The following is a 24,763-nucleotide window of genomic DNA, read 5'->3' on the forward strand; positions in this document are numbered from 1 at the left end:
TTAGGGGTGCAACCTCAGCACGTTCAAGTCAAGACTAAAAACCCATCTTTTTAATATTGCCTTTTAATTACTAAATAATACAATGATGATTATATAATGATTGGAGCACTTTGAGCTGAAACATTTGCAGGAAAAGCGCTATACAAATAAAAGTTATTATTATTATTACAGTAAATCTACAGTACCCAATAGTGCTGAACTGACTGCATAGAGAAACTAAAACATTTTTCAAAAAAAGTATAGGCCTAAATTTTCTGAGGCGTCAATCTCGACATGACCATGGTGGTAGGAGAGGTAGGAGATAGGTCTGGGTCTGATACCTAAAGAACACTGGTCCATTGTGTTCTGAAGCCACTGTACACAGACACACACACACACACAGCTCTATGTTGACATTTTAACTTGAAGTAAATCTTGACACATACAGTAAAGCTTGGTTCGGTTTTCTCCCAGTTATGCGCCATCTAGCAGTCATATCTATGAGGATGCTGCCCTCTGCTGGTTGGACATGGGAGGGAGGCGAGGGGCGTTCTGGTACACACAGACACCCAATCTGATCTAAAGTCAGTTCTAAAGCCATGTAAGAACACCTCAATCTAGAACACTCAAACTAACAACATCTGCAGCTTCTACCGATTTCTTTTAAGTACATCCCGCTATTTATGTCTATTCATGTGTTTTATTATCTTAGGACTGAGTTTTATTATCTTAGGACTGAGTTTTGTTTGTTAGCACCTAGGGTTTGCATTTCAATTTTGTTGTACCCGTACAATGATAATAAAGGTCATTCATTCATTCGTTCATTCGTTCATTCAGAAAGGTGACTGACCTGATAGTCGAGGACCTCCTCTCTCTGCTGCCTCTTCAGGCTCATGACGGCAGCCTGATGCTCTGGAGACACAAACACAACCAAGGGGGTGTTCCATCAATGTCCATCAAGGACAATCCAGGCTTATTTTGATAACTCCCACAAGATTTATTTAAAGATCCAGCCTTATTTTTACTTATTTTTATTGATTTGTCAAAATAAGCTTGGATTTTCCTTTAGTGACGTTGATGGAATACCCCACAATACCCACCCATGAATGATTCAGTATATTACCATTGATTCTTGAAGAATATAACGTATAAATGTCTCAACAGACCAACAACATGAGCTTGTTTTACTCCAGTGTTTGTAAACAACGTCACTGTAAACAAACACGGTTCAGCTCCACAGCATCATTCTGTTTTCATGAAGGGTCGGCCCAGCATCCACAGTTAGGTCTGTGAAATCAAGAGTGGTTCCATTTCTCCAGCCCCCATCCTTCAGCTGTTTACTAAAACAAGGAGGTGACCACTGACTGTTGTTACTAAGGAGGTGACTGTTGTTACTAAGGAAGTGACTGTTGTTACTAAGGAGGTGACAAGAGCTTGACATTAAGCTTTTTCAGGTATTGACTAGGGATGCACCGAAATGAAAATTCTTGGCCGAGGCCGAAGCCGAATTTAAGGAAACACTTGGCCGAATACCGAATGTGTATCGGCAGTTTTTAATTTTATCATTGCATAAACTAAATACATTTTGCTTTTTATTCAGGCTTCTCAAAGAAAGAAATTGAGATTGAAAAAAAATAACTTTTATTGAACATTCCAGCAGACATCAGTCTATACCAACAAAGCACAATAAATAAAATAAATCAGTCAAATTAAATGTTTTTGTTTTCCCTGAATAGCTGCTGAAAGAAAATCTTTCATCAATGTAGGCCGAAGCTTTATTCATGACTTGTGTTAACAAGAATGATGTGCCATGATAATATTATTACAAAATACTTTGGAAGATTGCAAGTTAACTAATTAGGTGAACTCTCTTTAAAGAGATGCTACAGGATTTTGATAATTCTGTATGTTGTGGCTTAAGTATTGATGTCCGTATGGTTCAATGACATAGTGTTATGGCTGGGCCTTCACACACCCTCCCCCGCCCCCACAGCTCGAGCACAGCGTGCACAGCGTGCTCTCCGCCGCAGCTGAGGCTTGTCCCCGCTAACCTGCACACCTGTCTCCACTCCCAATCAACCCTCTGTCTACATCTACCCTGGACTTCCCTTCACTCATCGTCAGTTCTTCCCTAAGAATGGCCTGGCAAGTATCATCAAAACACGCCCACTATTCGGTGGTAAACATTCGGTGTTTTCACACATTCGGCCGAATACCGAATGTGCTTTATTTTGCGATATTCGGCCGAATACATTCGGTGGCCGAATGTTCGGTGCATCCCTAGTATTGACAAGGCAGCTACATTGACAAGGCAGCTACATTGACAAGGCAGCAGACATTGACAAGGCAGCTACATTGACAAGGCAGCAGACATTGACAAGGCAGCAGACATTGACAAGGCAGCAGACATTGACAAGGCAGCAGACATTGACAAGGCAGCAAACATTGACAAGGCAGCAGACATTGACCAGGCAGCTACATTGACAAGGCAGCTACATTGACAAGGCAGCTACATTTACATGGCAGCATACATTGACATGGCAGCAGACATTGACAAGGCAGCTACATTGACAAGGCAGCAGACATTGACAAGGCAGCATACATTGACAAGGCAGCAGACATTGACATGGCAGCAGATATTGACATGGCAGCAGACATTGACAAGGCAGCAGACATTGACAAGGCAGCAGACATTGACAAGGCAGCTACATTGACAAGGCAGCAGACATTGACAAGGCAGCTACATTGACAAGGCAGCAGACATTGACAAGGCAGCAGACATTGACAAGGCAGCAGACATTGACAAGGCAGCTACATTGACATGGCAGCTACATTGACAAGGCAGCTACATTGACAAGGCAGCAGACATTGACAAGGCAGCAGATATTGACGAGGCAGCAGACATTGACGAGGCAGCAGATATTGACGAGGCAGCAGACATTGACAAGGCAGCAATGGTGCTGGTGTTTCGTCCAATGACATTTTGCGTTTCCCACTTTTCCTGGCACCTGGACAGTTTTTGGTGCATGAAGGAACATCGTGCTTGCTGGCTTGAGAAATGTGTCTGTTTCTTTCACTACGGACTTAATTTCCACAAGTCAACTTCAAGAAGGTTGGCACTTTTGCGGGCACAACTGAAGGGGGAATATTTTTTTTGCATATATTAATACATATTGATTTATTTATTTGTCTCTTTGTTTTGACTTGTCCGTCGGACAAGTGCAGGAGGAAGTCCACTTGTCTGAAAATAAAATGAACTTGTACCGGACAAGCCTTAATGTCAAGCCCTGGGTGACTGTTGTTACTAAGGAGACCACTGACTGTTGTTACCAAGGAGACCACTGACTGTTGTTACCAAGGTGACCACTGATTGTTGTTACCAAGGTGACCACTGACTGTTGTTACCAAGGTGACCACTGACTGTTGTTACCAAGGTGACCACTGACTGTTGTTACCAAGGAGACCACTGACTGTTGTTACCAAGGTGACCACTGACTGTTGTTACCAAGGTGACCACTGACTGTTGTTACCAAGGTGACCACTGACTGTTGTTACCAAGGTGACCACTGACTGTTGTTACCAAGGTGACCACTGACTGTTGTTACCAAGGTGACCACTGACTGTTGTTACCAAGGTGACCACTGACTGTTGTTACCAAGGTGACTGACCACTGACTGTTGTTACTAAGCGTGTAGTTGGGACTCGGCCTGCTAAATTGTTCACAAGCGAGAGAGAGAATTGAGACATGCTGTATATTTGGTGGTGGGCATAAAAGGAAAAAAAAGGTAGAACATTTTTAACATCTCAAAATGAGAAATATATAATACCTAATTTCATATCGAACCAAACGGTCAGACAAACATGCAGTATTTTCTACCTAGCTTGTCAGGTTGATTATTGCTGTTGGTCTGTTGTGGAACAGAACTCATTAAGGTTTCAGGGTTTCAGTATTAGGGGGTAAACTCATGGGCAAAGTGATGCTGAGAATCTAAATCCGATTTCTGCCTGCCTGAATGGTGACTCACTCCATGTTGCTAGGCAACCTGGCCCCTTCTAGCGGGTGGGAATCCAAACAAAAAGCGCATGATGTAATACCACAACAACACAACAACAACAACAGTTACATTTGTAAACATTTAGCAAACAAACACGGAAGAGAAGAGAGTTATTACTTACCTTCGTCATCCTCTAACAAGGTATTATTGCATGAAGGAAGGAGAAATTACATTTAGAAACAATGCTTTTAAACTTGTTGTTACATTTCCAAAGCTATTAGAGTTATTTTGTGGATGTTGTAAGTTGATTATGCTAGCTTAGATGGTGGCATTCTTCTAGGCGTGGATGTCTCGGACACAGACACTCATCCTACTTGTAAAACCTTGGAGAAAAAGGTGAAGCGAGGCTGCATATATTAACTGGGGGCTCTCCATCTCCCTCTCTCCCTCCCCCTCTCTCCCTGGACACATTAAATCTAGCAAACAAAACCAGAGTGCCAAGCGTCTCCCAGGCTGGACAAAAAGGTTAAAAAGGAAGAGGAAAAAACAACAAATAAAAAACAAATGAATAACTGCGGGAACTGAATTAAACTACAGAAGAAAAGGGAGGTCTTTTTCCCACAGAAGCCCTCTGCTGTGAGTGACAGTACATGGCTTGCCATCGTTCTCTGTATACACACACAGGGCTACTCTGGGCTAACATAGCCCTTCCAACATAAATCCCCAGAATCACCACAGAATATAGTTTGTCGAGCTGAACGTGGGTCGTTAGTGCAGGGCGGAAACAAAAGCCCACATACCCTCAACAGTTCTCTGGGACCAGAGATGGAACCTCCAGTACTGACGTTAACATCCTAACTGACACTAACATCCTAACTGACATGAACATCCTAACTGACATGAACATCCTAACTGACGTAACCATCCTAACTGACATTAACATCCTAACTGACACTAACATCCTAACTGACACGAACATCCTAACTGACACGAACATCCTAACTGACATGAACATCCTAACTGACGTTAACATCCTAACTGACATTACCATCCTAACTGACATTACCATCCTAACTGACATTACCATCCTAACTGACATTAACATCCTAACTGACGTTAACATCCTAACTGACGTTAACATCCTAACTGACGTTAACATCCTAACTGACGTTAACATCCTAACTGACACTAACATCCTAACTGACACTAACATCCTAACTGACACTAACATCCTAACTGACAATAACATCCTAACTGACACTCCAGAGCCTAACCAATCGGAACGGACCTGAGCACTTCCTGGTTAGGCGTCCGCTGAAGCAGAGCCGGAAAGGACTGAAAAGGTGTAGGTTGTGGGTTCGATTCCCACAGGGACCGTACATACTGAAACATGTAATACACTCACTGCAATGTAAGCTGCTTTGGATAAAAGCGTCAGATAAACAACATATTATATTATTATCATCATTATTCTAACCTGCTTCTGTGTACTTGAGGCCGGGCTCCTCTGCCCCAGGCCTGGGCGGGGGGGGCCACAGGGTCTTGATGTGGCCGGGCAGGCGGCCCTCAAAGTGCTCCAGGGAGTGGGGGGGCTGGCTGACCGCCGCCCAGGTGTACAGCTGGTCTTGCTGAGGACAGATAGGAGAGGGGGGTGGGGGGGTAAAGGAGAGATAGGAGAGGGGGGTGGGGGGGATAAAGGACAGATAGGAGAGGGGGGTGGGGGTAAAGGAGAGAGAGGGTTATGGTGAGGGCATTCACTAACACGGCCCAATGTCAAACCAAAAACCTGCATGATACCCCCTTAAAGATCAGACAGAAATAACAGTAATATACAATTACAATAATAATCAAGTATTGATAATACCCAACAAGCCTCTTACCATTCCTGTATAATTAGCCTAAAACACCTAAATGGACTGCACTTATATAGCGCCTTTATCCAAAGCGCTTTACAACGGCCTCTCATTCACCCATTCACACACACATTCACACACCAATGGTGAGGTAGGCAAGTCCCCCGATCTCACTTCATCCTCCCCCCAGCATCTCACCTGAGATGAGAGACTATGGGGTTCCAGAGTTCCAGGGTCAGTGTGATGTCACAGTGTGTGGACACAGTGTGGCCATGCTAATGCATCTGGCCCTGGGCCCATTGTAATGAACAGTCATGTTGCTAAATGGTAAATGGTAAATGGACTGACTTATAGAGCCTTTATCCAAAGCGCTTTACAACGGCCTCTCATTCACCCATTCACACACGCATTCACACACCAATGGCGGCAAGCTACCATGCAAGGCGCCGGCCGGCCCGCTCACTGGGAGCAATTTGGGGTTCAGTGTCTTGCCCAAGGACACTTCGACATGTGGCCAGCCGGGGGCTCGAACCGCCGATCTGCCAACCTTGCGATCATTAGACGGCGGCTCTACCTCCTGAGACACAGCCTCTACCTCCTGAGATAGCCTCTACCTCCTGAGACACAGCCTCTACCTCCTGAGACACAGCCTCTACCTCCTGAGACACAGCCTCTAACCTCCTGAGACACAGCCTCTACCTCCTGAGACACAGCCTCTACCTCCTGAGACACAGCCTCTACCTCCTGAGACACAACCGCCCCACTAGATGACTAGCAGGCTACCAGGTTAGACCCTGGGTTAGGTGTTAGCTAGCAGGCTGACCTGCAGGTGCTCAAACAGGCTGCACTTCCGCCGGACGGTCTGTATGAGTCTGAGCCAGGCCAGGTCCAGCCTCCTCTCCCTCTCCTCTCCTCCTCCTGGCCTCCTCCTCTCCTCCCCTCCTCCTCCTCCAGGCCTCCTCCTCTCCTCTCCTCCACCTCCTGGCCTGCGGGCCGACAGCAGAACCTGGGCCAGCAGCGCCACAGAGTCGGTGGTCGGATCAGCCGCCGCCACCGAAGAAGAGCGCCCCAAGTCCGACTCGGGGTCTGTTTCCGACGTCACACTCTCCTCCATGTTGTCATCGACCTTATCGGAGAGTCGTTATCCCGCCACGGGAATATCGGGTGTTTGTTTGTGTTCGGTGGGTGGGACATAAGGGAGTCCGTAGTCTTTGTCATACAGCATTTAAAACTGCACCCACCATCCCCCCCCACCCCGATCTTACTGTGCGCTGGTGCTGGTGGAAGGTTCCAGCATCCCGTTAGATCACCGTGGGAACAGGGGAGAACGATTCCCGGGAGACGAGAGGACAAACGTCAGAGGGTTGTAAACAACAACAACGGTGATCTTTTTCTTCCTGACGTTGACAAGTCTGCTGTCGTCCTCCTCCTCCTCCTGCTCTGTCCTTCTCCTGACAAGTCTGCTGTCGTCCTCCTCCTCCTCCTGCTCTGTCCTTCTCCTGACAAGTCTGCTGTCGTCCTCCTCCTCCTCCTGCTCTGTCCTTCTCCTGACAATTCTGCTGTAGTCCTCCTCCTCCTCCTGCTCTGTCCTTCTCCTGACGAGACACTTTTCATTCACCTCAGCCTCGATGATTCAGATCGTCCCTACGACAGGAAGCTGAACGATGTAGCTCTGTGGTTCTGCGCCCCTCCGACACCTCCCTCCATCTTCTCTGTTCCTCCTCTGCCTGCCGTGTGTGTGTGGACGGGACAGCGACAGCCCCCCTGTGGGTCCGGCCAGTCCCCCCCCACCACATCCTCCTCCTCCTCCTCCTCTTCCTCCTCCTCACGCGACCTGCTGGCTTGTTGCCGTCCTTGCAGCTTTCCTCCCGGGGGTGCGGGCGGCTAGCCTGCCTTGTCTGCAGTCGGATCGGGTTCCTCAATGAGAAACGCTGGGAAGTGGATGTGGATGTGGATGCGCAGAGGCGGAGGGGGAGGCGGGGAGGGGAGGAGGGAGGGGGAGGCGGGGAGGGGAGGAGGGAGGAGGAGGGGAGGAGGGCGTCGGTGACAAAAGGGCGAATTCCAACGTTCCCAGGACAGGTTTTGTTCTGCCTGGTGACCGATGCAGTTTCATCATCAATGTCTCAGGTTTCTGTTTGGAGAGCCTGTCATGTATGTATGGCATAGCAGCATACATCAGGGTAGCAGAGGAGTGCTGACACAGCGTGTGTGTGTGTGTGTAGGCCAGCAGGCACAGCAGCCGAGAATCCCCAGACGCTGCAACAACAGTGACTCTGCATTCTCAGGCATTTTCGATGACTTGCCCGCGTGGCCACTGGCTGTGCTGAAGTGGTCACACTTCAACAAGGTGGGGTGGACGCTTTATTCACGTGCCTACCCTCTTAATACTAGAACAGCTGTGCCTTTTTACCTACTAAAAGAGCCGCCTCTGGGGTCCTCTTTAAAATGGGAATCTGCTATTTATCACTAGTTGGCCGCTTGTAAATTAGCCTGCCTCCTACACAGAAAAAATGCGAAATAGATTTATACTATTATACTAGCTTATCCTGATGTGATTTTGAAAATGTAAGGATACTGGGTGGTAGAACGCACATAGAGGAAAAGTTATGAAAGGAGGGTCCTGAAATTAGACATTTTGCAAAGATTTTACATTTTTCTTTACCCACAGGGGACAAATTGCCCCTCACGGCTGTTCTGGTGTTAAGAGTGACGGGGAGGGCAAGACGCAGTTAACACTCTCACACCCTCCTGGCTGTGTCTCTATTTATGGCGCCGGGAATATAAGCCCCGTAAGATCAATATTCATAACATCATAAATAAATACCCTCGCACACAGGCCTTTTCATCTGCAGGTCCTGTGTGCGTGTGTGTGTGAGGGGGGGGGTATTATCGTATTTATTTTGGCATAGGCAATAATGCACACAGTGAATCAGCAGTGTTAGGAGAGTAGAGTTAGGCAGACATCTCAATTTGGCCAAAATATGACTTATTATGGCAAACGCTTTGCTATTGATTGATTGAAAACTTTATTAGAAGATTTGCAGAAGTAGGTACATGAAAGTACATATTACATACATGGTCAACTAACAGGATAAAAACCCAAGAAAGCCACTGGCTTATTTCAATTGGGGTCCTTGATTCTCAATTCATCGTTACATGTAAGACAGACAAAAAAAACTAGTACTATCTACAAGATAATACAGACAAATAACTAGTACTATCTACAAGATAAACATACATCCAACATGGGAAGAACAATACAACAAAACATAAGGTATGTACAGCGGGTAGGACAGGTGGGGACATACACCACCTGTTGCAATTGCAATGCTACGAGGCTAATGCTATGACAGTTGCTGCACACACGGGTATGGTGACGGTGCTTTGATCCAACTCACTCAGGAGGCGACTGGGAAATGTAGCACAAGCAGTCGCGTGGCTCTTACACAACACACCGGGCAGATGGCTCACACAGGGAGCTGCGTGTGTGTGTGCGTGTGTGTGTGTGCGCATGCACATGCGCAAGCATGACACAGAGCATTTGAAGATCAGGAGCCAGGCATAGCCAACTGTCAAGACAGAACAGTCACCTCACAATCACCTCAAAACAAAACAGATCATATAAGTCCCCCAAATATAAAAACATCCTATTTCCAAAGGCAGACAAGAGATAATCAGGCGCCTAATATACGCAGCACATCAACACGGCGGCTCCTTCAAGGTCCAGATGAGGGATTAAGGATTATTTTAAGTAGCATTTATAAGATTAGCCACGGTAGGAAACATAGCACTGTACGTGGCTGTGTCTAATAACAAGGTATATACGCTCAACAAAGACTCTATTTAACGGGGTGTCTGCATATCAACTGCTGTGAAACGGAGAACATTTGTCTTTCATTTGCTAGCGTGGAGAAGGCTGTAATTGGGCTGAGGTAATGGCTAGGCTGAGCTCCCTGGTCTCACAGTTAGCTAGCTAGCTAGCTAGCTAGGGGATGAAATCCTAGTGATTTAATTCGGCCATGGCCTGAGTGCAAATCTAATCAGAATTGATTGACACAGTCACCGTGCCATATGTTGCCCAGGAGGACCCTGGGTGGTTACCACGCACGCACGTGCCGTCCCAGGGAAGAGAAACAACCGCCGTTTGAGAAAGACTGCAGCTAGTCAACTAAGTAGTAGTAGTAACTAAAGACTGCAGCTAGTTAACTAAGCGGTTGGTTAAATCATTTTTTCCACATCAGATACAAAACAGAAGCGACTCAAAATCTATCAAAGGTTTCTCGAAAAGTGTTATAAAAAGCATTTTTTTAACAAAAATCACTTCCTTCAACAGGGCCTCTAGACCAATGGTTTCCAACACAAACACAAAATAAAAAATAATCATCTCCAGAGAGGGGGGGGGGGGGGGTAGGGTACAGTATGAACTCACATCTCCACCCCCTGTGTGTGTGGAGGGGGGGTGTATGTAAGTAAAGTGTAATATTTCTATGTCCTGTAGCTCTGTTTTAAATTGTTTATAACATCTGAGGCCGTATTTCCCCTGTGGGTTTACCTGCCCAGGGACTGCTGATGTCATTCAGCTACCCAGCTAATTCAGGGAGACTCAATGACTGTCTCCATTGTCCCTTTTAAATAAACACATTTTAAAAAGTATGGGAACACACATCCATCGCTCGGACGGCAACCTTTATCTACATGTTCCAGTACTCACTGTACTCACTCTGGGAGACATTAGTGAATTATTTATCTCCAAAGTCCTCGGGGGACGTGAGGACGTCGTCCCCCCAGGGCTTTCAAAGTGCCTCAGGGTACAGTAATGTGTGTAACCCAACTGAGTGGTAAAGACCAGAAGGGGGGGTAGGGGGGCGGGTATACAGTACAGTATATAGGGAACTCACATCTCCAGAAGGGGGGGGGGGATAGAGTACAGTATGAACTCAGAAGGGGGGGTTATAGGCTACAGCACAGTATGGTGAACTCACGTCAAATTTGGCTGTGATCTGGGAGGTGGGGGGGTAGGAGGTATATAGTAGTACAGTATGGTGGACTCACATCTCCAGTAAGGGGGGGGTTGGGGGTGTATAGTAAGGTATTAGGGCTGGGCAAACGATCAACATTTCTTTTTCGATAATCGCAAGAATTAACGATCAATTATCGATAAGCTTTTTTTTCATAAAAAAAAATAAAATAAAGATTATTTTTTTTGCTAAAACGTTTTTTTTTTCCTTGGGGAAAAAACTTTATTTGTGTTGCTATTGCACACAATTCACATTCACAATTCACATTCACATTCAAACTAGACACTACAGTCAGATAACAATCCTCTTAAACAAGGCAGTGAGTAGCTTAAATTGTTTAACTTAAAAACACATTTTACGTTATAAATAAAAATATAGAAAATAAGTAACTCACCATAGGAGCAGTAAAAAAAGTTACTCACAAATAGGAGGATGACTGAAAACGTTAGTGTCCTTAAGAGCGTCCAGCTTAACTTAAATTTAAACTCCAGCGAGAGACTGTAGGCGGCAGGCCTACTGGTTCTTGTTCAGAAAGATGATCATGTTAACATGTTCAGGGGTGAGAGACGAACGCAATCTGGTGACACGTGGACAAACAAATTTCCATTATTATTATTTAAAAAAATAAAAAATAAAAATTTATAATATTCTTAACGATTATCGAGCAAAATATTTTGTGATCGATCAAGATCCTTATCGATCAATTATCGATCGTCGATCATTGATGCCCACCCCTATAAGGTATGGGAACTCACATCGAACTTGGCAGTGATCTGGGAGGTGGGGGGGTAGGGCAGGGTGTATACAGTACAGTAGGGGGGGTAGGGGAGTATATAGTAGTACAGTATGGTGAACTCACATCTCCAGTAAGGGGGGGGTTGGGGGTATATAGTAGTACAGTATGGTGAACTCACATCGAACTTGGCGGTGATCTGCGCGGCGCTGCCCCCGTAGGCCTGTCTGAAGCAGTCGCTGAAGGGAAGCAGCAGCCCCATGGCCAGGATCCTGGAGCACAGCCGCTCCGCCTCCTCCGGACGGCCCTCCTCCTGCTGCTGCTGGAACAGCTTCTCCAGCAGGGTGCGCCCTAGAGCCACGCAGGGGGGAGAGAGACACAACGTTAGCAGGGGGAGGGAGAGAGAGAGAGAGAGAGAGAGAGAGAGAGAGAGAGAGAGAGAGAGAGAGAGAGAGAGAGAGAGAGAGAGAGAGAGAGAGAGACACAACGTTACTGGAACAGCCTAGAGCCACACAGATCAGGGGGAGAGAGAGAGAGAGAGAGAGACAGACAGAGACAGAGACAGAGACAGAGAGAGACACAATGTTACTGGAACAGCCTAGAGCCACGCAGGGGAGAGAGAGAGAGGCAGAGAGAGAGAGAGGGAGAGAGAGACAGAGAGACAGAGAGAGAGAGACAGAGAGAGAGACAGAGAGAGAGAGAGAGAGAGAGAGAGAGAGAGAGAGAGAGACAGAGAGACAGAGAGAGAGAGAGTGAGAGAGAGAGAGAGAGAGAGAGAGAGAGAGAGAGAGAGAGAGAGAGAGAGAGACAGAGAGAGAGAGACAGAGAGAGAGACAGACAGAGAGACAGCGTCTGAGTTACTCTAGGTCTCTATGGCATTATACCGCAGCAGAGTGCATCCCGGAGTCAGACAGGGAGAGGAGAAGGCATTAGTAATGTAATATGTATTAATACGGCGTGGACGTCCCTAGTTTGACTGGGGAAACTTCACACTACTTGAGCATGTAATTCAATTCAATTCAACTTTATTCACCATGTGCAGTGCACTAGGAACATGACTTGGTATTCTACCATGCTGAACAAGCTACAGTACATACAACAACAAGACGACAATACAACAATACTCAAGACAATATATACAGTACCAATATGACTGAATAAATATACTGTACAACTTAGTTCAAAGAAATGTAGAGTGCAAGGTGCAATGATCAGGAGTTATTGAGGAGGGCTGTGGCTTTGGGAAAGAAACTGTTCAAGTGTTGTTTTTGACCTGGTGACCCTGTACCGCTGTCCAGAAGGGAGTCATTCAAACAAGCTGTGAGCTGGATGTGAGGGGTCAGACAAAATCTTGCGTACTTGTCTGAATCCAATTAGCTAGTTCCCAACTCCTCTGACTAGCTACTACTGCAGTATAATGAACTGGCATACGACTAAAGATCTGGTTTTATGGGCGTGCCAAACATCTTACTAAAGGAGAACACACAGAACGCAAAACACACAGAATCCTAAATGCGTGAGGCTTAAAGGTGAGTTCAGTCCCAAGCAGCATTGTCGGAGGTGAAAATTGCAGGAGCGAAAAATAGCAAAGCAGAAAAGCTGACAACCGGTCCAAAAGCAGTCTATTTTGGTATCTGTCTACATCATGTGTTCCTTGGTGAGTGTGTGTGTTTCTAGGTGTGTGTGTGTGTGTGTGTGTGTGTGTGTGTGTGTTTCTCGATGTGCGTGTGTGTAGTGAGAGACTCTAGGGCTTTGGGTATTGAATCCAGGGTGTATTTCCGCCCGTATCTCAACACCAGGCATGAGTCATCCCCAGGCTGCTCCTCCCACGGGCGGCAGCCTGACAGATGGGTCCAGGAGCCTGGAGGTGTCGCTGCGTTTGGGCCTACAGCAGCATGATGATGAGGAGAGCTAGCAGAGCTTGTGAACGCTCTGGTTTACCTTAGATCATAGTAATGTCAACACAGGGGAGCAGCATCAAGGAGGGTGACACCAAGAGGCTGAACAAGTTAGGACGTTAGGAAAGCAGGGACGGTTGCATAAAGATAGAGCCAGTGTTGGACTTAGATCTCACTTTAAGTCAGTCTTGCAATAGACTCTAAAATGTTCCTGTTGCATAAAGCTCACCTATGAGTGACTAAAGTAAGACGGACTTAGATAGCCTGTCACGCAATGCATTCTAGGTAAAATAAGACACTTGAAAAAAAACATGGCGGCCGAAACAGCTACACCTATGAATATGGTGCAATGAATATGAATGTAAAAAGTCAGTATATGTGTAGGAATATGAATATGATATGTACAGTAAAGATATGTACAGGACAAGGGCGAAGATATGTACAGTTAAGATATTACATATATTTTTTTTTATAATACATGAGGTCATATTTTGACAATAGGACTGCAATAAGACTAATAATAGCGATAAGACTGTACAACTCCTCCTTTGGGCTGGCTAGATGAGGGGGTGATGGGAGTCAGGCTGGGGGATGGTAGATCATACTGGACTGTTCTTACTGTCTATAATAATTACTTTATTTCTATAGCGCTTTTCCTGCAAACGTTGCAGCTCAAAGTGCTCCAATCATTATATAATCATAATTTGATTGAGTAATTTAAAGGCAATGTTAAAAAGATGGGTTTTTAGTCTTGACTTGAACATATGTGCTGAGGTTGCATCCCTAATGTAAACTGGCAGTGAGACACAATCTGGAGCATAAAATGAGAATGCAGCCTCACCAAATCTCTTCTTTTGTACATGTGGTACACAGAGAAAACCAGCTTCAGAAGACCTGAGAGCTCTATTGGGCTGATATGCTAGCAGAAGACCTGAGAGCTCTATTGGGCTGATATGCTAGCAGAAGACCTGAGAGCTCTATTGGGCTGATATGCTAGCAGAAGACCTGAGAGCTCTATTGGGCTGATATGCTAGCAAAAGACCTGAGAGCTCTATTGGGCTGATATGCTAGCAGAAGACCTGAGAGCTCTATCCGGTTGTTAAGTCTGACGTCAAACGTGACGTTATGCAATTTCCGGGTCCAAACCAGAAATTCTCCGCACCAGAATACCAGTGTACAACAGCGGTAGAATGACAGTTCAATCGTTTTTTAGACTCTGATCTATTTATACAACAAGGGACAGCAGAAGACCTGAGAGCTCTATTGGGCTGATATGCTAGCAGAAGACCTGAAAGCTCTATTGGGCTGATATGCTAGCAGAAGACCTGAGAGCTCTATTGGGCTGATATGCTAGCATATACAGTAGGCTAATGTTCATATGTGACAACAGCCGGTGGAACAAGTTTCATTTTATTCTGAAAAATGGAAAAGAAATGTCATTAATTGTTTTTCATTTTTCCTGAATAAAAGTTTGGTCGCTTTGGCGACTTGTTCCCACTTCTCACCAGCTGCTGTCACATGTCTGTTTTAAACAACTCTATTACTCAACTGTCACTTTATTTTGTCATCGTTGGTGTGAGCTGCTGTTAACGCCTTCATTTCCTCTCACGTTGATTAACGAAGGCTTCAGGTATTCTGACATCCATCGTATATCACTATCTACAACGTCAGGGGGAATTTCTGTCGTCTAAAAGTGCGTACTAACTAAGAAGTGGCCTCGTTCCCTGTACGGTCGACACATTCCAAAACAGGCCAACGAATCACGCGTCAGAACACACCCCGCGGCTAGCTACTGGCCTGCATTTCAACATTTCAACACTCCACACGTCAGTCCAGTTCACAGGGTTAGTGAAAGTGAAATCGATGTAGCTCTAAGTGAACCCCCCACCCCCAAACCCGATGGTCTGTCTCCCTCCCTGCAGTTGCGCTAGAAGAACCGACGGACCTAATTCAATTAAGGTCGCTCCATTTAACTTCATTAGTCGATATCAGGATAACGGAGGGCTCGGTGATGCGTGCGGCCCAAACTTCAGCGCTAGCTTTCCACGTCCCCGGCGTTACGAGGTCACTGGTTCATTTGGTTCCAAATTCACTTCCCTCAGGGGGTGGGGGGACACTGAAGTGAGATTCATGACTCGATAAAGGGAACATAGAAAAACAATAACAACAACGACATTCCAGTTCATCCCCGTCCCTGGATAACCTAAATGGAAAAACAAAGAGTTGACCCAAAACACTAATGTCCCAGACAGAAGTTTAGAAGTTAGTTTAGGGCAGACACTAGACAGAGTAAACCTCCGCAACCTCTGACGCAGACAACAGACCAGAGTCCCTGCATCACTGACACAGTAACAGACCAGGGTCTCTCTCTGCCTCCACACTGACACAGTAACAGACCAGGTCTGTGATTCACAGCAGGGTATTTGGTCATCGAGTGAGTATGTGTGTTAATCAGGGGAGGCTGGTGAAGGTAGAAACCGGAGGACGGGCTCATGTAATGCATCGAATAGAACCAAGAACCTCACAATCAGCTGGTCCTCCGATTCCTGCCTCCCCTAGCTTTTTCTTTTTTTTCAGCTGAATATCACAACTTTCTCTCACAACACCAAAACAGAATATTGTATATACTTCGGGATGGATAAACTCTCGGTAGAGATTAACAAGAACTAGAAAAGGTCCAAACATGCTGAGGTTGTTTTCTGTCGTCTAAATGACAGGGGAGGGAGATGGACAACATGAAACGGATACGCTGACTTTGATCCACTATGACAGGAAAATGTGACACCTTGTGCATCGGTTCTACAGACTTTCCACCGATTATCAACAATTTTCAATTCAACAGAAACTACGACGTTGAAAACAGAATGCAGCTCTAGGCCTGATATCGGTTTATCCACTGAGTACTGTTGATAAACGGCTTTCCTACAAACAGCTAGCTTGCAACACTCGCTAAGTATGTGTGTGTGTGTGTGTGTGTGTGTGTGTGTGTGTAGGCCCTGGACATCACTTCATTGTGTTCAAGAGCCTAATTTCTTTTGTTGTGATTCCCTGTCTGAGGGCACCACACACACACTCAAGTGCACACACACACACTCACTCAAGTGCACACACACACACACACACACAGCTAATCAGCAGGTTTCCATGGCACCAGCTGTGTTGGTGTGTGTTGAAAAAATATCTGAAAATACGAGGATGTATGGATATCCAGCAGCTGATGAGAAACAGAAATATGAATGTTCTTCTATCGATTTACTGACAGAAACGACCTTCTAAAATATTTACATTCTCCAGCCTCCAGTTGACGGGGGTGTAACGTGATGTCTAATCAATATAAAAGATAGCCTAGAGCTCCACTGAGCCTGCTCAGACTGAGCCATCTGGCAGTGAGAGGGAGAGACCTTGCATACATATGAGAGAGAGAGAGAGACAGAGAGAGAGACAGAGAGAGAGACAGAGACACAGAGAGAGAGAGAGAGAGAGAGAGAGAGAGAGAGAGAGACAGAGACAGAGACAGAGAGAGAGACAGACAGACAGAGACAGAGAGACAGACAGACAGAGAGAGACAGAGAGAGACAGAGAGAGACACAGAGAGACACAGAGAGACACAGAGAGACAGAGAGAGACAGAGAGAGACAGAGAGAGACAGAGAGAGACAGAGAGAGACAGAGAGAGACACAGAGAGACACAGAGAGACACAGAGAGACAGAGAGAGACAGAGAGAGACAGAGAGAGACAGAGAGAGACAGACAGAGACAGACAGAGACAGACAGAGACAGACAGAGAGAGACAGAGAGAGACAGAGAGAGACAGAGAGAGACACAGAGAGAGACAGACAGAGAGAGAGAGAGAGCGAGAGACAAAGACAGAGAGAGAGAGAGAGAGAGAGAGAGAGAGAGAGAGAGAGAGAGAGAGAGAGAGAGAGAGAGAGAGAGAGGAGAGTGTGTGTGTGTGTGTCTTGGGGTGTGCTATGATGCTGCTAACCTACAACAAGGAGACAAAGGAGTGCTATACATCATCTTCACACCATACCTTCTGTTTCATCGCCTCTGCACTAGCGTCTAACCATGCACTTGCTATTTGACCATCTGTGTTCGCTGAGCTCCGATAGTGGCACTGCTGCTCAATGTAAATGCTTCTAAATGAGGAGTTAATAATAATTAATAATTAATTGTATTTATATAGTGCTTTTCCAGGGCTCAAAGAAGCTGACAATATGGAAAAAACAGAAAACACAGAAAGCAACAGATAACATGAGCACATAGAACACAGAGTTAACAACAGGCACAGGGAACAATTAACACAGCAGTGTCCAGGGGGAGGGAGGGGGGTGGTACGGTTAGGGGGGATGGTTAGGGGTAGAGGAGGTTGTATGCATGTCCAGGGGGGGAGGGGGGGTGGCAGGGTTAGGGGGGATGGTTAGGGGTAGAGGAGGTTGTATGCATGTCCAGGGGGGGGGAGGGGGGTGGCAGGGTTAGAGGAGATGGTTAGGGGTAGGGGAGGTTGTATGCATATCCAGGGGGCGGGGGTGGGGGGGGGGTGGCAGGGTTAGGGGGGATGGTTAGGGGTAGAGGAGGTTGTATGCATGTCCAGGGGGGGAGGGGGGTGGCAGGGTTAGGGGAGATGGTTAGGGGTAGGGGAGGTTGTATGCATATCCGGGGGGGGGGGGGGGGTGGCAGGGTTAGAGGAGATGGTTAGGGGTAGGGGAGGTTATATGCATGTCCAGGGGGGGGGAGGGGGGTGGCAGGGTTAGAGGAGATGGTTAGGGGTAGGGGAGGTTGTATGCATATCCAGGGGGCGGGGGGGGGGGGGGGGGGGTGGCAGGGTTAGGGGAGATGGTTAGGGGTAGGTTAGGGGTAGGGGAGGTTGTATGCGTGGGAGAACAGGTAGGTTTTGAGGTGGGATTTAAAAGTGTAGAGTGAGGGTGAGTCTCTGAGTGGTTGAGGGAGAGAGTTCCAGAGGCGGGGTGCAGCTCGTGAAAAAGCACGGACTCCAAAGTGTTCTGAGCTCCGATAGTGGCCCCGCTGCTCAATGTAAATGCTTCTAAATGAGGAGTTGCCCCAGAAGGGTTTGTAATTGTTCTTATATCCTAAATGACCATGATGAATTAGTATCGCCCGATAATATCTGTCCTATGCAGTGTAGAGAGGGGACTGAGGGGTATGGAAACAGCCATGAACACTCATTCAGGATGCAACCTCAGCACATAATGTTCAAGTCAAGACTAAAAACACATATTTTTAATATTGCCTTTAAATGACAAAATCATTAAATTAAGATTATATAATGATTAAAGCACTTTGAGCTGCAACGTTTGCAGGAAAAGCGCTATACAAATAAAGTTATTATTATTATTAACTAAGAAATTATACTGCACTTATATAGCGCCTTTATCCAAAGCGCTTCACAACGGCCTCTCATTCACCCATTCACACACACATGATAGCACGCTACCATGCAAGGCGCCGGCCCGCTCACTGGGAGCAATTTGGGGTTTGTCTTGCCCGAGGAGCCGGGGCTCGAACCACCGATCTGCCAACCTTGCGATCATTAGACGGCAGCTCCACCTCCTGCGCCACAGCCATCAATACATCACTTCAGATTCAAACTCATCTTCTCCATATTCTAGACGTGTGTTAGAAGTGGAGTGGTACCGTTTGAAAAACATGGCTGCACACTCCAGATTATATAAATATAACAGGCATGCGTAAAGCTATGTATAATAGCACCAATGTACATTTCAAAGATCAAAATTACTTTGTTCTAAATTGTATATGCTTTCTGTTGGATAATTTGTCCTTATTGCAGCAAACTCACACACTCTTATTTTGAAACCACGAAAAGAAGAAGTGTTAATGGAGCTGTTCAGAGAACGCTAACCTATTTCCCCAAGGGGCGTTAGACTTCAACAAATAACTGTAGTCTGTAACAAACGACTATGAAGATTAATAGAGATTGGGATTACCAGGGCTGAAAGTTTTAACAATTTGACAGTTTTCATGTTTCTTGTCTTTAATTCTCAAACCTTTGGGCCCTGTTCAGAAACAACCAGAGCCCCTACTCTCTAAACAGACTACTTGTATACACCTATTCAATCTTTTCAGATGTGGGCGACATGACAAACCTTCTACCTAGCCTATCAGAGGTGAAGCCATCCTGCATTCATCCAACTGTTTCTATACGAGTCGAGGGAGGTCAGGGGTTAACATAAGGGTCTGTGCTTGTTTCTGAAGTCAGGGTCTGGGTATAGTAAACCCAGCGTATATATGTAGTGCTCAACATCGCCTAAAAATAGAAAATGCACCCCAGAATATGTGTCAGCAGAGCACAGAGCACAGAGAGCCCTGTCAGCTCCCAGCAGATCTACAGACCGTAAAGCACTTCAACAACAACAACAGTGAATAGGAGAACTGAACTAAACGTCTCGCCACTGTCGCCCTCTCCACTGGGAACAACAGCAGCTTGGCTGTGGGAGGAATCATGGCCTCTTCCGTTTTACAGTTCGACAGTTAGTTTTATAGTTTCGCCAGACCCCCAAAAACAAAAGGGCTACTGTCTCTCTCAGCCAACTGTCCCGACAGCTCAATGGGCGCAACTGTTTGTTTATGCTAAACGCAAATGTAAATGTAAAGGAATGAACATTAAACTGTTAAAGCCACAATACGTAATCTGGTAAACAACTCTGCATGGGATTGACAGTCTCTGTGACATCAACGTGAGTTGTTGAAGCTTCAAACATATTCTAAATCGTGGTACTAATCTATGGTAATCTATCTTTGATGTACAAACAAAACAAAAAGTACAGTGTTCCTTCCTGTATTTAGCTCCTAATTAGTTCCTGTTTGTAAACATTGGAGCACGCCCGCCTGAGGCGTCTATGACAGACATTCCTCACAAATCAACGGTTATATCATACATTTTGTATATCCAAAAACATCCGTCACACAATACAGATTGCGGTTGTAACATAACCCAGATGCATAATCATAATCCCCGTCTGAAATCTAGGTGTAGGCTAATTGCCGTATACAGAGTAGATTGTCCTACAAAGACACTTAGATTTAGTCATCTAAAAATGAATTAGACCCCTATACTTTCTTTTCAGTTTGTAAAGTGTCTTTGAGTGTCTAGAAAAGCGCTATATAAGTCTAATGTATTATTATTATTATTATTATTATAATAAGCCCTGATGTGTTTTGTGTGAAACCCGGAGACATGTGTTCCCAACGTGAAACCAATACTGAATACTACTGAACAGATTCACCAAAACCAAAACCACAGAGGTAAAAACCCACACTGCTTGTGAGCTAAATGAACAGAAACTATGTCATGAATATGGATGAGGCACACTGGAAATTGCAAGACAGAAGAGAAACAATGTTCTTGTTCTCTCAGAGGAACCACACTGCCAAGAGCACAATGAAAACAAGAGGGAGGGCAGAGGCCTAGTGCAGTGGACCTGTTGGTTAACAGCACCACAACATCTGCTTCTACTGTGGTGATGTTTTTCGGTTTCATGATCAGGGTTCCCTCACCTTCTGAAACATCAAATTCAAGCACCTTTCAAGACTCAATTCCCTCAAATCCAAAGACCCAACATGGCATAGTTTGAGACAGAACTAGTTGACGAGCTAAGTAAAACATTTTTGAACATTTTTTTTTTATTTTTTAGAGAGAGAGAGAGAAAGAGAGAGAGAGAGACGGGAATTCAAGCACTTTCAATGACCCATGTCTATCTTCCAAAACTTTTAAGACCTTGGTTTCTTTTTCTCAAAATCACAAACTTTCAAGGATTTCAAGGACCCGTGGGAACTCTGCATGATGCAACATGAACCCCCCCGCCCCCCCAAAAACCTGGTGCCTCACCTGTGAAGACGTCCTGGAAGCTGCAGGTGGACCCCCCCTGGCCTCCGCAGGACGACCGCCGGGCGGTGGGCCACAGCGGCTGGCTGCCCCCCCTCAGCCGGTCCTCCGAGCCTCCGAACTCCTCCAGGTAGTCCGTGGACCCGGCTTTATCCACCCCCCTCAGCCGGCCCAGGAGCTCCTCGGTCCAGTCGGCCGAGCGGCTGAGGAGGCCCGCCACGCTGTGGGACCTCTGGTGCTTGGCCCGCCTCTTCTCCGTGGTGCGGTGGCCCAGCTCGTGGCACCGCCGGCGGAAGAGGGGACTCTGGGAAGGGGAGTGGGCCGGGGACAGGCCCGAGCTGAGCTGGCGGGTGGTGGTCTTGATGTAGCTGGGGTAGATGGGAGGGTAGGGTTTGACGGTGGGGCTGGTGCCCAAGGGCGTGGGGGAAGGGGAGGTGGAGGAGGCCCCCAGGGTGGATTTGAGCAGGCGGGTGGCCAGGGTAGGGCTCTCCTGAGGGGGCCACTGGGTGAAGGAAACGCTGCTGCTCTTCCGCCTCTGGATGGAGATGGTAGGGGGGCCTTCCCAGGAGGTACTGAGGCAATCCAGGGACTCTATGCTCTCCACGATCCCTTCCCCTTCCCCCACCTCCACCCCTACCTCCACCCCCACCTCTACGGAGACGTCCTCCGAGCTCAGGCCTACATCCTCGCGGCTCTTGGTCGTGTCGCTGTGGCCCACGCTCTCTTCTGAGAGCGGAGGCAGGTCCAGGCCGTTCTCCCCCTCCCCCACCTCCTCCTCCTCAGGCTCCACCGCGCTCTCAAAAGAAGCTGTGAGGCTGGGGAAGCTGTTAGCGCTGGTTGTCTTGGTAACAGGGTTACCATGGGTCTGGGAGGGGGCGGTGGTGGTGGTGGTGGTGATGGCAGGCTGAGCATGCTGGCTGCTCAATGGCTCCTGATCCTTTGTCCCCGCGGCGGTCGCACAAAGAGCTGTCACAGGCGGCTCTGCCGGATCGCAGTTTAGCTCCTCTACAGCCTGGGCAACACCGCTCTCCACCTCCTCCTCCTTCTTCCCCTTCTCCTCCTCTGCCTCCTCCGCTCCGTCCGGAGAGAAACACAGCTGAGAAAGCAGGCCGTTCTCCCTCCGCTCTGAGACAGAGACAGAGCCTGCCTTCTCCCCCACCACCGGCACCACAGCGAGAGGTTCCGGCAGCGGCAGGAACAACCGGGGCTCAGGGGGGGTGGGGGTCGTCGTGATCACGTCGTTGTCGGCGGTGGTGCTCTGTTGTTTACATCCCAGGCCCCAGCCGCCCAGCTCCTCGGCCACGGCGGAGATAACCCCCACTCCCTGCTGGAGCCGGATGGCCTGCTGGATGTCGGCGAGCAGATCCTCGTGTTCCGCCGACGCCGAGTGGAAGCTGTAGATGTCCGTGTCCGAGCCCGAGCTCCCCCTCTGTCCCTCCCCCTCCCCTGGCCTCGCCACCGGAGGAGGCTCCGGGGCTCGCCTACGATGCTTCTCCTCCTCCGCCGGCAGACTGTCAACATTGCCGCGACTGCCGCCAGTCATCTCGGTGTCCGTCTCCGGCCCCCCCAGTTCGTCCGCCGACAGGCTGAGGTCGGGGGTTTTGGCGGCGCCGCTTTCCAGCTCAGAGGAGGCCAGTCCATCCTCTCTGGACCCTCCTGTCGACCCTCCGCCACCGCCACCTTTCACCTTGGACGGGTTCTGGTGGTTCTTGCGCTTCCGGATGGAGAAGACGGACGATTTGGACTCGTTCGAGGACGACTTGTTGTTTTTCTTCTTGCCTCCCCCCGAGTCCCCCCCGCTGCCCCCTTTGCCGTGCTTGCCGCCGTGGTGGTTGTGGTGATGGCCCTTCTTCCCTCTCTCCTTCTGGCCTCCCCCGGCGTCGTCTAGCGCCTCGCATCCGTCCCCCCCGCCCCCTCCCGCGGACGCGGCTGCAGCCGCAGCCCTCTTCAGCTTACCGTCCTGATTCCCCATGGTGGTGCTGCTGCTGCTTCCTCTCGGCAGGAACCTCAGGCCATGCCCGCTGTGTCGTTGTTGTTGTTTCTGCTGGTGTCGCCAGGTTCCTAGGAGGCTAATACCGCTAGTTCTGCTCCTGATGGGCAGTCGGGAGGGGAGCTGTCGTCTTTCCGGTAATGACGACGGAGGCGGTGAGAGAGGCAGCAGCTGCGATGGGGATGCTGGTGCAGAGGAGACAACGTACGCTGCTGCTGCTGCTGCTACTGCTACTGCCTGCGCCTGCTCTCTCTCTCTGCCTCCTCTCTCTCTCTCTCCCTCCCTGTCTGCTGCCTGCTCTCTCTCTCTGGCTCTCTCTCTCTCTCCCTCCCTGTCTGCTGGCTCCGGCTCCTCCAATCTGCATAATGGTCTCCTGCTGACGCTATCAGAGCGTCGTCCTTCCTGGGCATGCTCAGTGGAGCGCTCCGACTGGCTGCTTCTGCGCGCGCCTGCTAGCCGTGGCTGACGACCAGCATGCTGCTCCTGGTGGGGCTTTAGGGAGGGGAGGAGGGGGGGGGGAGGCTGGTGGGGCTTTAGGGCTTTCATTCTCCTGACAGGCAAAACAGACAAACAAAAACAGTGATTTAAAAATGTAAAAAAAAAATGGCCATCAACCAAACAATTAATATAGGCTACAGTAGTACGTTTTTTTTTTTTTAAGTGCAGCTAACATTGACACAATATTTCATAATGACAATTAAACAAGCCACATATCATAGCAAAAATATTTCTGAGACATATACATAAACATATAATACACACATTATGAATATAATCCATTATAATTTATTAGTATGTTGAAAGAAAGGTTGGTTTGAAAAAAAGAGAAAAAAGGGTATGTTTATCTTGTTTTTTCTCTCCTATACATGTTCACATGTGTTTTGAAACATGCCCAATAAATATATATATATATTTAAAAATAAATGTTTTAATAAATAATATTATTCGAGAGGGGTTTGACAAAATACATGTTTTTGGATGCTCACTACTGAGATAGAGCAAAGACAACCAGATATTCCTAGATTTCTTGGTTTATCCATGTTCATTACGACATCTTCTCTCTATTAAGTATTCTTAAACACCAGAAATGCAATAACGTTATTTCCAGGGCTTTATACGAGGCAGCCGTCTATCCCAGTCATATGGTGACAGGCAGAACGTATGTTAGGCGACCTCAGGGACGCCCGTAAGGAGCTTTCTTTGTTAAGCCATCACATCCCCGGGGGATTACAGGCTGTCATATTGCGTTTCATTTGGGATTAGGCATATATATTATCAGTCACATTTCCATCACCGCTCTGATACCGACACGGCCTAGAATATGTTTAAAGATATTCTTCTCTGGGGGGGGGGGGGGGGGGGGCAATTTCATTGTCATCAAAGTCGCTAATGGCAAATCCAGGTTTATTGTTGATAAATCTCGCGAGATCTATC

General features: G+C 47.4%; 1 protein-coding gene across 1 annotated transcript in view; it reads right to left on the reverse strand.

Moving 5' to 3' along the window:
* fmn2b (formin 2b) overlaps positions 1 to 23,311 on the reverse strand; it is a gene marked incomplete at both ends in the record, with an annotated part of 78,056 nt that extends 54,745 nt beyond the window's left edge. The window contains 6 exons of the mRNA XM_080541877.1: positions 830 to 891; positions 5,452 to 5,602; positions 11,760 to 11,929; positions 21,343 to 21,874; positions 21,977 to 22,276; positions 22,406 to 23,311. Coding sequence (XP_080398003.1) covers positions 830 to 891; positions 5,452 to 5,602; positions 11,760 to 11,929; positions 21,343 to 21,874; positions 21,977 to 22,276; positions 22,406 to 23,311 — 2,121 coding nt within the window. The remainder of the gene's footprint in view (positions 1 to 829; positions 892 to 5,451; positions 5,603 to 11,759; positions 11,930 to 21,342; positions 21,875 to 21,976; positions 22,277 to 22,405) is intronic.
* Between the last annotated feature and the right edge of the window lie 1,452 nt (positions 23,312 to 24,763).

Source organism: Nansenia antarctica (genome assembly GCF_963989245.1).
Source record: "Nansenia antarctica genome assembly, chromosome: 11".
Lineage (NCBI taxonomy): Eukaryota > Metazoa > Chordata > Actinopteri > Argentiniformes > Microstomatidae > Nansenia > Nansenia antarctica.